The 14,157-nt window shown below is 39.7% G+C and overlaps 1 protein-coding gene across 1 annotated transcript in view; it reads right to left on the bottom strand.

The window, feature by feature from the left end:
- Positions 1-14,157, bottom strand: part of prkceb (protein kinase C, epsilon b) — a 133,438-nt gene that overhangs the window by 12,819 nt on the left and 106,462 nt on the right. Inside the window, exon 11 of the mRNA XM_059566705.1 lies at positions 12,142-12,296. Within this exon, the coding sequence (XP_059422688.1) occupies positions 12,142-12,296 (155 nt within the window). The remainder of the gene's footprint in view (positions 1-12,141; positions 12,297-14,157) is intronic.

Genomic DNA, 14,157 nt, shown 5'->3' on the forward strand with positions numbered 1-14,157 from the left:
ATTTTGTGCGCACCAGTCGTCCGTGAGGGGCTGGTGTGCTGTTTTGTGTTTATTTTGAATAATTAAAGTTTCATTTCGATTGTCCGCCGGTTCCCGCCTCCTTCTTCCGGATGAATATGAAGGTTTAAACCATTACAATTATATTTAAATTCCATTTTCAAAAAAAAATAAAAATAAAATAAAATTAATGTTTGGAAACCAACATGAAAAATATTGCTAATAAAATCACACATGCATAATTGGATTTTTAATTCCTTAGACTGTAGCTAAGATGTGTGACATTTTTCCCCAACAAACTCCAAACTCCAACATAAACACATACGCACGCAGACAGATGAGTGAAATGTTTTTACATCTCTAGTGGGAAATTGGTGTCCAGGACACAATATTATTTTGCGAATCCCATCTCCTATATTAAGTACCTTCACAATTTATGCTTCCTTTGTTTTTTCCTGTGCTGGGCCAGAGCAAAGTCAGAGCCAGATAAGATCAATCAATCTGATCAATCCTCTAAACAGTCAATCTCCCGGCATGCTTTGCATGAAATGACCTTCAGTGATGGCAAAGCACTAGTCCAGTGTGTCATGGTCTGATCGTCACCATCAGGTAATCGACAAAACTGGCGCCGGAGCTGGATTTGAGGTGTATGACTGGAAATTCATGTATGTTTGGGCTGCTATTCTTATAACACACAATAAGCCATTCATATTGACCAAATCACATCCTGCCCAGTTTCTTGCCAAATAAATGTCATGTCAGCAGTCGTCACCGTAAACAAGGGGTCAGACGACTGTGAGGTGGGTAAGAGATGTGAATGGATGTCATGGCAGTCGTCCAACAATGTGTTCTTAAATAAAACCTGCTCAAGGAGTGAATGAATGCTTTGTTTTTTTTCCTTTGTTTTTTTCAGAGAAGCATTTGGCGCTTTAAATGTGATAAAACATAACCAAAAAGGAGGAAAAAAAAGCACAAGTATTAGGTTGTAATGTTAGCAAGTTCCATGTTGTAATTAATGTATTGGTTTCTTGTACCTTGCAATTCAAATAAAGCTTGTGTAGCCAATGGTTTCTTTTTGTTGTACATACCAATGACACCATGCAGGAGTCGCTAGAGTAGCTAACAGCAGAGATTATTGTTCATTTTAAAGGGAAAAATAATAAACTCAGAGTAATCTGAACCACTGGACCTTTGCTTGACCTATTTGCCTTAAGTGTCTTACTTTCATAAGAACCCCCATTTCCCTTCAGTCTCTGAAAGTCTGGGCTCAGGAAGGCCGGTTTGGGGAGGAGATGGATTTAATTCAATACAACATTAAACTCCAAATGAGATTCTTCCTGTCTGAGACCAGAAAGAGCTCAGGACCAGGCCGAGAATGGGTGGGTGAGGAAACTCACAGGTCGCTGGGTTCAATGAGGGCCAGAGGGGCGACGGGAAGAAGAGGTTATGATGACTTGAGCTACCAGCACAATATTCTATTGAACCAACGACAAAGTGACAAACTGAACTTGTTAAATGACGAATTAATCTGTATTACATTTGTAATTTTACAGATTCAACTTGTAATTTTGTAGTCATACTGTCCAAATATTTCTCATGTTTGCATGTTGTTTACACGAAGCTTTATTTTGTACTGCTGGCATCATGCATGCATGGTTTTAGAGCAAAATAACAAATGAATCTGTATTACATTTGCCATTTTACAGATTCAACTTGTTAAAAATAACATCATAGGTTTGCATATTGTTTACTTGCAACTTTATTTTGTAGTTCTTTTCTCATGCATACATTTTTATAGTGGAATGACAAATGAATCTGTATTAAAAGATTCATTTATCATTTTATATTTTTGGCTTGGCATTTTTTGTGATACTGTCCAAAAACATTATAGAGTTTTATTTTTATTTTGCAGTGCTGATATCATGCATATGATTTTAAAATTAAATGACATGACAATGTCATTTTACAGATGCATCTTAATTTTAATCTGTAATTTTCTTGTTATTCTGCATTAAAAAAATATCACAGATCCAGTTGTCATTTTACAGATTCTGCTTGTCATTTTCATACTGTCCAAAAACAATAGATTTTCATATTTTTTTTAACATGCAGACAAGGGATGGTAAAATACACAGATTTGCATTGGTGCATTGCATAAAAGTTAACAAAACAATGCATCGATTTAAAAGTGTGTGCATCGGATACAAGTTGAATTTGTATTGCAATGCATAGTTTCTAACATATTTGCATAGATAAAAAATAATTTATATATAATTATTAGTAGATGCACTATACTTTTATTAATTAGAAAGTGACCAATAATTTATGATAATTATATATATATACAGTACAGACCAAAAGTTTGGATACACCTTCTCATTCAAAGAGTTTTCTTTATTTCCATGACTATGAAAATTGTAGAGTCACACTGAAGGCATCAAGGGCTATTTGACCAAGAAGGAGAGTGATGGGGTGCTGCGCCAGATGACCTGGCCTCCACAGTCACCGGACCTGAACCCAATCGAGATGGTTTAGGGGTGAGCTGGACCGCAGACTGAAGGCAAAAGGGCCAACAAGTGCTAAGCATCTCTCGGGGGAACTCCTTCAAGACTGTTGGAAGACCATTTCAGGTGACTACCTCTTGAAGCTCATCAAGAGAATGCCAAGAGTGTGCAAAGCAGTAATTACTTTGAAGAACCTAGAATATGACATTTTCAGTTGTTTCACACTTTTTTGTTATGTATATAATTCCATATATAATTCCACATGTGTTAATTCATAGTTTTGATGCCTTCAGTGAGAATCTACAATTTTCATAGTCATGAAAATAAAGAAAACTCTTAAGTTAAATATATACATATATATTAGTGCTGTCAACGTTAACGAGTTAACGCATGCGATTAATTTTTGTCTGTTTTAATGTGTCAAAATATTTAACGCAATTAACGCAGCATCCGTATTTTCTGCCATCCGTTGGCTAGCTTTACATTATATGATCACTCTCTTATTCATTTAAATGCTTTTAAACATTTCAAGCACGGCAAGACAAAAGAGAATGCGCTGTTTGTGAATGCCCTCATGTGACACATACTGTACACACGTACACACACACACACACACACACACACACAATGCATAGACAGGGCGCCAGAATCCAGTTCTCTTAAGCGCTTGAACTAACAATAAACATCCCAAAGTGCCAGTTTTGTCGATTATCCTCATAAGAGCAATTTTAAATAATTTATATAAAGTCTAAAATGAACAAAAAGAGTTGTGAGAGAATGAGGCGAGATCCATAGACAGTATATAAACGGTGAGATCCGCGTGTCTGTCTGCTCTTAAAGGGACAGCAGCCAATAAAGCTTCCTGTCAGTAAAGTTAAAGAACAAAGGGAACAGAGAAAATGACTCGCTGCTCTTGACTAAATAACTTTTGTAGCTTTAATAAGGATTAACTATTTAATTTATAGTTTATGCAGTGCAGACTGCATATAACTTTGATAACTTTATTAAATTTCTGTATATTTCCTAACTGTTAAGACAGGAAGGGCAGGAGTAAACATGACATTTATTATGGGTTTATGTTAGCATTGTTTTAAGTTTACTTAAATTAAAAACTGTTATATTTTTGAAGCCTAATAATAAATGTAAAAAAATCAGTAGCTGTATTAATATCAGTAATACGGGCCTTCATTCATAAAAAGATGCTATTTAAACAAGTATTTAAAATATACTGTCTTTATGTTGTTTCTACATTAATTTGATTAACTGTGAAATTATTACATTAAAAAATATATTAAAAACGTACAAAAACATTTCTTTTTTTATTGCGATTAATCACAGAAAAATATGTGTGAATATATATATATATATATATATATATATATATATATATATATATAAATATATCATATATTTTAGTGACAAGTACACATTTCCATTGCCAACACTTAGTGTCAGATACCTTAAAGGGATAGTTCACCCAAAAATGAGAATTCTATCATCGTTTACTCACCCTCAGGTTGTTCCAAACCTGTATGAGTTTCTTTGTTCTGTTGAACACAAAGGAATATATTTGGAAGAATGACAGAATCAAACATATCTCGGTCCACATTGACTTCCATAGTAGGAAAAAAATATACTATGGTAGTCAATGGGGACCGAGATCTGTTTGGTTACAAACATTCTTCCAAATATCTTCCTTTGTGTTCAGCAAAACAAAGAAACTCATACAGGTTTGGAACAACTTGAGGGTGAGTAAACGATGATAGAATTTTAATTTTTGGGTGAACTATCCCTTTAAAGACATTGCTATTGCTACATTGCTACGCCATTGCTACACTTTCTATGCTATGACTGCTCCACAGACTTCTTGATGCAAATTTTGCTCACACACACACACACACACAAACCTGGACCTGGAGATGGACACACACACACACACACACACACACACACACACACACACACACTTACTCAAACTCACAAACTTACTGACACACTCAAACACAGGCTCACACACTCAAACATTCAAAAAGACACACACACACACACACACACACAGACTCAGACACACACAGGCTCACACACCAAACTGGACCTGGAGGTGGACACACACAGACTCTGACACACACACACACACACACAAACCTGGAGATTAAGGTGGACAAAAACCAACACACACCAACCTGAACCTGGAGATAATAATAATATAATGTCTAGTCTGGTGGCTGTGAAATATATAAACCTACCAACGTCCGTTGCCATGATTTTTGGAATGACTGATCGCGAGAGGAAAAAAATGACGTTTTAGTCGCATAACATCGGTTAATGGAAACGCCGTCATTTCGCAATAGTTGTTTATCGATATTTAGAAAAAAAACACTAAAGTTTTGCGCGAATCTGTAATAGAAACGCGACATCGCTTAACATAGACTAACTTCTCAGAGTTATGTTGAGCAACAGTGTTCATTACTAACCATTCAACTCCAGATTCATTCTGGAATCTTCGCTGGGGGAATAAGCATTAAGCACCGGCAACAATCTGTAACTAACGCATTGTGGCGGGGGAGGCGTGGTTTAGCGAAGTCTGCAACGGGAGAGTGGGAGACGAACTGCTCCAGCACCACCGCGTTGATGATGGACTCGGCGTCGCCGTCCCCGGCCAGCAGCCATTTGCGGCACGAGTCCCGGAGCTGCTGCGCCAACACAAAGGGTCGGCCCGCCTCGGCCAGCTCCAGCGACCGGAAACACTGGCGATGTTGTTCTGGGCTGAGGCCGACCCTGAGGTTTGGGACGGGCAGTTGCTGGGCCGCCTTCTGGGCCTCCCCCTACAGCAGACGGATGACCCGGACGGGCCAGCTGTCCATCGGCCACCCACATGCCTCCGCCGTCCGCTCGAATAGGTCCAGAAACTCTTGGTGAGCGGCTTGTGGGCGGGTGGGGCCCTGGGGGAGGCCGTCCCCATCCGTCCCTCCCGGTCCAGCAAGCTCCGGAACAGCTCGCGGTCCTCCTCCTGGACCCGCATCATCGTCTGGAACCGGTGGTCCTGGTCGGTCCGCAGGTCCAGCAGGGCCTGGTGGTGTTCTTGGTGCAGGCCTGCGAGCGATGAAATGATGTCCGCAAACGGCGAGGATGATGTGGCTGACGGAGTCTGCATGGCGGATGCTCTCCTTCCTATCCCGGGTTTCGGCACCAGTGTAATGATCTTCAAGGTTGGGGTAAAGGAAGGAGACCAGGGTCGGTGTACGGGGCTCGTGAGAAGCTTTATAAACAAAATCAAAATAAAACAAAGAAACAGTCGCGGCAGGTGCGCGCACTTCGCAGCTTTCGCTTTCACTTTCACTTTCACTTTACTGTCCGTTTCCGCAGCCTTCTCGGTCCAGCACGAGTCCCCGTCTCTCTCATCCTTCGCCAGCTGTCGTGCTCCTTAAATGGTTCCCCACGCCAATCACTGCAACGAGATCCAGCTGTTCCTTGTTTCTCACCTGAACCACTTACCGCCACTCGTCTCTTCACTCGCTCTCCCCAGAGCCGTTCAACGGCTCTGGCTCTCCCGTTGCAGACTTCGCTAAACCACGCCTCCCCCGCCACACGCATGCTCATGTTTTGATTCAGATCGTGTTCGAAGAGGAGGGGCTAGTCGTGTGTGCCTCCGTTGTCAGTTTGTGAGAGGGAGGGAGCAAGCAGCGCCCAGCTCTACAATAAAATACAATTGTACCCATATTAAATAGTTTAAAAATCTGAATCAATCCGTGGCGGTCAGCGTTGATATTGTGGCGGGCCGCCACAAATTAATGAATGTATGGGAAACCCTGAAAGTTAACTATTTGTGCTATATTCAATTGCATAGCATCATATTTTTCCCATTGCACCGTATTGTGTTGAATCACATTTTATACTGGAATGACAAATTAATCTGTGTTACGAATTCCAAAAGCTTTATCGGTTTGCATGTTGTTTATGTGCAGCTTTAGTTTGTAGAGCTGGCATCAAGCATATGATTTTAAAGTGAAATCTTTATCATAATCTGTATTACAGGTTCAGGCCTCATTTTGCAGATTTTACAAATTTTGCATATTGTCCAAAAATAACATCAGCTTACATGCATTTACATGCAAACTTCCTGTTTGTTGTTGGCGGCTGTACTGCGTTTGAGCTCCGTCACTATATTCTTTTCATTGACTATTTTTAACCCAAAAATCAATTTTATACATCATCGTTTCCGTTTATATAACGTGTGAATATATCCTCTATTGTATTCTACAACAAAAACAATCAGAGCGCCTCGCTATCACTAGTTTTATTTTGATCTCCCGGGTCCGCTATTAGCTTTTAGCCCGTTAGCATCAGCGGCGTGGTTGCGCTAACATTGCTAATACTCTATTCACACACATTACCACTGCTGTACTCACTGTTACTTGCTTTAATGGCGGATGAATGTCTCCACTCTGTGCAGCTCGAGCTCGAGGCCGTGGGAAAGCAGATTCGTGACCTGGAGGTGAGGCAGGCCCAGCTGAGAGAGCGGAGAACAGCGCTGGAATCATCCCGGGCTGACGCTCACAAGTCCGGGGTAAGTATACAGCGATCTGCTAACAGTCCCACCACGTCTACTCCGTGTGTTTCTCTGCACAGGCCCGGTGCACCCAGGACGCGATCTTCCCAGATGTCCTTCACTGCGACGCCGGGACACCACGGACCCTGGGTGCATCCACAGCGGAGGACGCGAGCCGGGTCCCGGGCGACGACTTCTCCCCCCCCTGCCTTCGACATCTCCATCCGGAACCGCTTCGCTCCCCTCCGCGAGACAGGACGCGACGCTGTGATCATCGGAGACTCCATCGTCCGACACGTAAGTGCTACGTTAGCCGAAGGTAAAGTGCACACTCATTGTTTGCCTGGTGCTCGTGTTCTCGATGTTTCTGCGCAGATACCCGCGATCCTGAAGGTCGACGAGAGCCCCAGAGCGGTCGTGCTTCACGCCGGGGTTAACGACACCACGCTGCGGCAGACGGAGACGCTGAAGAGGGACTTCAGCAGCCTGATCGAGACGGTTCGCAGCACGACGCCCGCGGCGACGATCGTCGTGTCAGGACCACTGCCCACGTATCGACGAGGACACGAAAGGTTCAGTAGACTTTTTGCTTTAAATGAATGGCTGTTGTCATGGTGTAAAGAACAGAAACTGCTATTTGTTAATAACTGGAATCTTTTTTGGGAGCGTCCTAGGCTGTTTCGCGCTGATGGATTACACCCCAGCAGAATCGGAGCGGAGCTGCTCTCTGACAACATCTCCAGGACACTTCGCTCCATGTGACTAGTAAGACAATTCCCTAATAACTATTATGATGAGTTTTGTTCCACCCGCTTAAATGATAAAAGTACTTGTGCTGTAAAAACTATTAAGACTGTGTCTGTTCCCCGAATAGTGAGGTCAAAATATAATGTAGGATCTAGAAAAAATCTCATCGTAATTAAACCAGAAAAATGTAAAGTAAATGAACAAAAACAATTTTTAAAGTTTGGGCTCATAAATATTAGATCACTCACACCCAAAGCAGTTATTGTAAATGAAATGATCACAGAAAATAGTTTTGATGTACTCTGCTTGACTGAAACCTGGCTAAAACCAAATGATTATTTTGGTCTAAATGAGTCTACTCCACCAAACTACTGTTATAAGCATGAGCCCCGTCAGACTGGTCGTGGAGGAGGTGTTGCAACAATATATAGTGATATTCTCAATGTTACCCAGAAAACAGGATACAGGTTTAACTCTTTTGAAATACTTCTGCTAAATGTTACACTGTCAGACATGCAAAAGAAGTCTAATGTATCTCTTGCTCTGGCTACTGTGTATAGACCACCAGGGCCGTATACAGAATTCCTAAAAGAATTTGCAGATTTCCTCTCAGACCTTCTAGTTACAGTTGATAAGGCGCTAATCATGGGAGATTTTAATATTCACGTTGATAATGCAAATGATACATTAGGACTTGCGTTTACTGACCTAATAAACTCCTTTGGAGTCAAGCAAAATGTCACCGGGCCCACTCATCGTTTTAATCATACACTAGATCTAATTATATCGCATGGAATCGATCTTACTGCTATAGATATTGTACCCCAATGTGATGATATTACAGACCATTTCCTTGTATCGTGCATGCTGCGTATAACTGATATTAACTATATGTCTCAGCGTTACCGTCTGGGCAGAACTATTGTTCCAGCCACCAAAGACAGATTCGCAAATAACCTGCCTGATCTATCTCAACTGCTATTTGTACCCAAAAATACACATGAATTAGACGAAATTACTGACAACATGGGCACTATTTTCTCTAATACATTAGAAGCTGTTGCCCCCATCAAATTGAAAAAGGTTAGAGAAAAACGTACTGTGCCATGGTATAACAGTAATACTCACTCTCTCAAGAAAGTAACTCGTAGTCTTGAACGCAAATGGAGAAAAACTAACTTGGAAGTTTTTAAAACTGCATGGAAAAACAGTATGTCCAGGTATAGACAGGCTCTAAAAACTGCTAGGGCAGAGCATATCCACAAACTCATTGAAAATAACCAAAACAATCCAAGGTTTTTATTTAGTACAGTGGCTAAATTAACAAATTACCAGACGCCACCTGATTCAAATATTCCACCAACGTTAAATAGTAATGACTTTATGAATTTCTTCACTGATAAAATAGATAACATTAGAAATACAATAGCAAATGTAGATTCTACAGCGTCTAACACTTCAGTTTCATCCATCGCACCCAAAGATAAACTGCAGTGCTTTACAAATATAGGACAGGAAGAGCTAAATAAACTTATCACTGTATCTAAACCAACAACATGTTTATTAGATCCTGTACCCACTAAATTACTAAAAGAGCTGTTACCTGTAGCCGAAGAACCGCTTCTCAATATCATTAACTCGTCGTTATCTTTAGGTCACGTCCCAAAACCATTCAAGCTGGCGGTTATCAAGCCTCTTATTAAGAAACCAAAACTAGATCCTAGTGTACTGGCAAATTATAGGCCTATTTCAAATCTTCCATTTATGTCTAAAATTTTAGAAAAAGTTGTGTCTGCTCAATTGAGCACCTTCCTGCATAAAAATGATCTGTATGAAGAATTTCAGTCAGGTTTTAGGCCCCACCATAGCACAGAAACTGCACTTGTTAAAATTACAAATGACCTGCTTCTTGCGTCAGATCAAGGCTGCATCTCATTTCTAGTCTTACTTGATCTTAGTGCTGCGTTCGACACCATAGATCATGACATACTCATAGATCGATTACAAAACTATACAGGTATTCAAGGGCAGGCTCTAAGATGGTTTAGATCCTACCTGTCCGATCGCTACCATTTTGTTTACTTAAATGGGGTGTCATCTCATTTATCATCAGTAAAATATGGAGTGCCACAAGGATCCGTCCTAGGTCCCCTTCTATTTTCAATATACATGTTGCCCCTTGGTAATATTATTAGAAAATACGGAATTAGCTTCCACTGTTATGCTGATGATACTCAGCTATATATTTCAACGAGACCAGATGAAACTTCCCAATTATCTAAGCTAACAGAGTGTGTTAAAAATGTAAAAGATTGGATGACAAATAATTTTCTCCAATTAAATTCGGATAAGACAGAGATATTAATTATTGGACCAAAAAACACCACACAGAATCTTGTAGATTACAATCTGCAACTAGACGGATGTACTGTTACTTCCTCTACAGTCAGAAATCTGGGTGTTATATTGGACAGCAATTTGTCTTTTGAAAATCATATTTCCAATGTTACAAAAACCGCATTCTTCCATCTTAGAAACATTGCCAAGCTACGAAACATGTTATCTGTTTCTGATGCAGAAAAGCTAGTTCATGCTTTCATGACCTCTAGACTGGACTATTGTAATGGACTTCTAGGTGGTTGTCCTGCTTCGTCAATAAACAAGCTACAGGTCGTCCAAAATGCAGCAGCTAGAGTCCTTACCAGGTCAAGAAAATATGATCATATTACCCCTATTTTACAGTCTCTGCACTGGCTACCTATTAAGTTCCGTATCAGTTACAAATTATCATTACTTACCTATAAGGCCCTAAATGGTTTAGCTCCTGCGTACCTAACTAGCCTTCTACCACGCTACAACCCATCACGCACCCTAAGGTCACAAAACGCTGGACTTTTGGTAGTTCCTAGGATAGCAAAGTCCACTAAAGGAGGTAGAGCTTTTTCACATTTGGCTCCCAAACTCTGGAATAGCCTTCCTGATAATGTTCGGGGTTCAGACACACTCTCTCTGTTTAAATCTAGATTAAAAACGCATCTCTTTCGCCAAGCATTCGAATAATGTATCTCTTAAATTGTGAGTGTAGTTGCATCTGCATTTTTATTCTTTAGCTTGGGTTAAACTAATTTTACTTTGTTGGATCAGCAGCTATGCTAATGATGTCTCTATTTTGTTTCTATGTTTTGCCACGGGATTTACATCCCGTGGTAACTAGGATTTACACAAGCTCCAGTCTGGATCCAGAACACCTGAGAAGAGATGATGCTGACCCTCAGAGGACCCCAGATGATGCTAACCTTGAATCAACAAACAGAACTAACAAATATTGCTACATGTGTGACTGCATCCTATAAATTACTATTAATTAATAATATTGATAGTTCATCATCTAGCTGACTACGTCTTGTATTATTATTATTATTATTTTTATTTTTCTAAAATCCTGTCAAACGTGCACAAACTACTAGCTACTACTAAATATTGTAGAAACATAATTTTCTGTAAAGTTGCTTTGTAACGATTTGTATTGTAAAAAGCGCTATACAAATAAACTTGAATTGAATTGAATTGAATTTTATATGCAGCTTTTGTGTGTGTGTGTGTGTGTGTGTTGATGTCATGCATGCAATTCCACTGTAAAACCATATGTAGGACTCCAGCATTACAAAATACTGCTATAATTTATAATATTGCAAATATATTATATTTTTGGACAGCTAAGATGGATTCCCCACAAACACACACACACTAAAAAAACCAGTGACGGATATAAATGATCCCAAGGAAAGCCTGGCCCCAGAAGCACTGCCCGTTGTGTGTGGTTAATGACACACAATTGAGAAGGTAAACAAACTGTCTGGGAACGAATAAATCATTGCACATAGCTCATCAAAGTAAACAACCTGAGGTAAACAAGGCAGACAAGGGCTCCTGTCTCTAGGCAAAAAGCTCCTGAAGATACAACGTACCATGCCAGAGCCAGTTCATGTGATACAGACTCCATTTGATTCGCTCCAGACCTAATCTGTTCAGGATTGCGTGACAGACCTCTGAGAAAATAAATGATCTGGAATCCGGATTAAACTTGAGCAAACACTTGGAACGGATGGCTAATTTTCCATCCAAAAATGATCAGGCTAAAATTTCACTAAATTTGGAATGTATCTTTTGTACGTTACAATGATATTTTGGCTGAAGTGTTCCATTCTTTTGGTTACTTAACAATGATGCTGTGTCTATCAGTGAGACAAACAGGAGAAGTTTATGGTTCGTAACCAAACACTGCCTGAATGTTGTTCGACCTTTGACCTTTTTCAGCGGTCAGTTGCCTCGCAATGAATTTACCTGTAAATGACCCCATTTTGGTGCAGGAACATGAGGGCTGAGGTCACCTCAGCAGCGTAAAACCGGGAACGAGCTTCATCGAATTTGCGTGAACGCTGAATCTGGAACATCAGGTCTCCGCCATTCACGTATTCCATGACGAAGAACAAGCGGTCCTAAAGTGAAGAAACAAGAGTAAACAGGTTCATTATTTGACTCAATAAATGCTAATTGTCTAATTTGAACAATTTCTAATTTCTCATTGAAGGTAAGGGCTGCACGATTAATCGCATGATTTCATAAACGTCAGTAAAGCCGGTTCTGTGATTAGCAGTAAATGTCCATCCCCTGCTTTCAAATGGAGCGGCATTTAATACCCAGAGCAGTAGTTCACTGACAAGCTACGCAATATGGCGTTCATAACCGAATGCAATTCATCTGCGATTATAACGCGATATTGCGTAGCTTGTCAGGGAATTATGGCTCCGTGTAGTAAGTGCCGCTCCATTTGAAAGCAGGTGATGCACATTTACTGCTAATCACAGAACCGGCTTTACTGATGTGACATGCATGACAATCTTATGCGATTAATCATGCAGCCCCATTGCAGGTGTTGCAAAACATCGCGCCACCTGGAAATCAAGGGCTTAATATGATGTCTACATACAAGTAGGAATGGGAATTGCAAGGAATTTACAGATTCTTGATCTCGAGATGGAGATTTGAGCGTCTCTTTAACAAGTAAACAAACAAAAATCCTAAAACACAACACTATTTTTAAAATGGACATTATAGTGTTAGACTGAAAAGTTAGACTCATTTATACTGATTCAAAAGGCATTGAAATAGAGATTTTTTTTTTTTTTTACCTGAACCATTACAAAGATTTACAAAGAATCATTACATGATTTGTTTGTGATCCGGACATAACTCCAGAGTGTTTGCCTGAGTTTATGATACAGGTTATGATGTTGTAAATAATATTCAGTTTCTTGCACAGACCAGTCGTTTCGCTTCATAAGACCTCAATATATTGTCAGGAGCCATGGGTATTAAATTTGTGTTACGTTTATATATTTTTTGGACTCTCAACGTGCCAGTAGCCGTTGACTTGCACACTGTGAATCACAAAAGGTTTCAGCTATAAAGCTTCTTTATTGTTCTACTGGAGAGTCACGTATATCTTGGATAGTAAATTAACAGCAATTTTTATTTATTTTTGGATGGACTTAAGAGACATTTGTTCCATTTACATTTTAAAACAGTGATCCAACTTTTATGAACCTTTAACAGAACCATAAAAAATCATGAACATCATTAGTTTTCTTTTTTCTAAAGAATGTTTCTCATTTTTCAGCCCTAAATGATTCAGACAAAGGGGAATGCACTTTCAAATGAAAATAATTTTTTGAGCGTTTAAGAAATCCAAATATTAACCACAACTGGGCTTAAAAGACATGGCTGCAGAACAGAATATAAATGTTGGAGAGTTCAGAGTCAATGAGAGAATTATCCAGCAGCCATTTTCAGAAAACATGAACCCGTTGCCCTGTATGGCTGAATAGAATATATCTCATTATCTTCAGTGGGTCATGCACATCATTTCAAAGAATCAAGATGTATATCAAACCCACACAAACTGCCAGTCCAGCTATGTGACTCATGTCCTAGTTATCCTGAGGAAATATGCTTAAATCTGAACGCGCATACTCCTAGACATTCATTTGGCTGTAAGGAGAAGAACCCGATTTGCATCTTTCTGCAAAAAAAATTAAAAATAAAAACAAATAATACAAAATACATACAATACATAACGATTGAAAAGGATGCTTTTATGTATTGTTTGCCATCTGAACATTAAAAAACGACAGAATAAACAGGAGGATATTTCACAAGCAATGTGAAGGAGTTCTTTGATTTCATAGTGCATTGTTTTGGAAATTTCAGGTAGACTTGGAATGAAAAATATTTCCTTTTATTGTCTTATCCTATATTCCTTGCTACCTGTTTCTTCTCTCAGACTGATCAGAAGAGAAG

This window comes from Carassius carassius, chromosome 14 (assembly GCF_963082965.1).
Source record: "Carassius carassius chromosome 14, fCarCar2.1, whole genome shotgun sequence".
Taxonomy (NCBI): domain Eukaryota; kingdom Metazoa; phylum Chordata; class Actinopteri; order Cypriniformes; family Cyprinidae; genus Carassius; species Carassius carassius.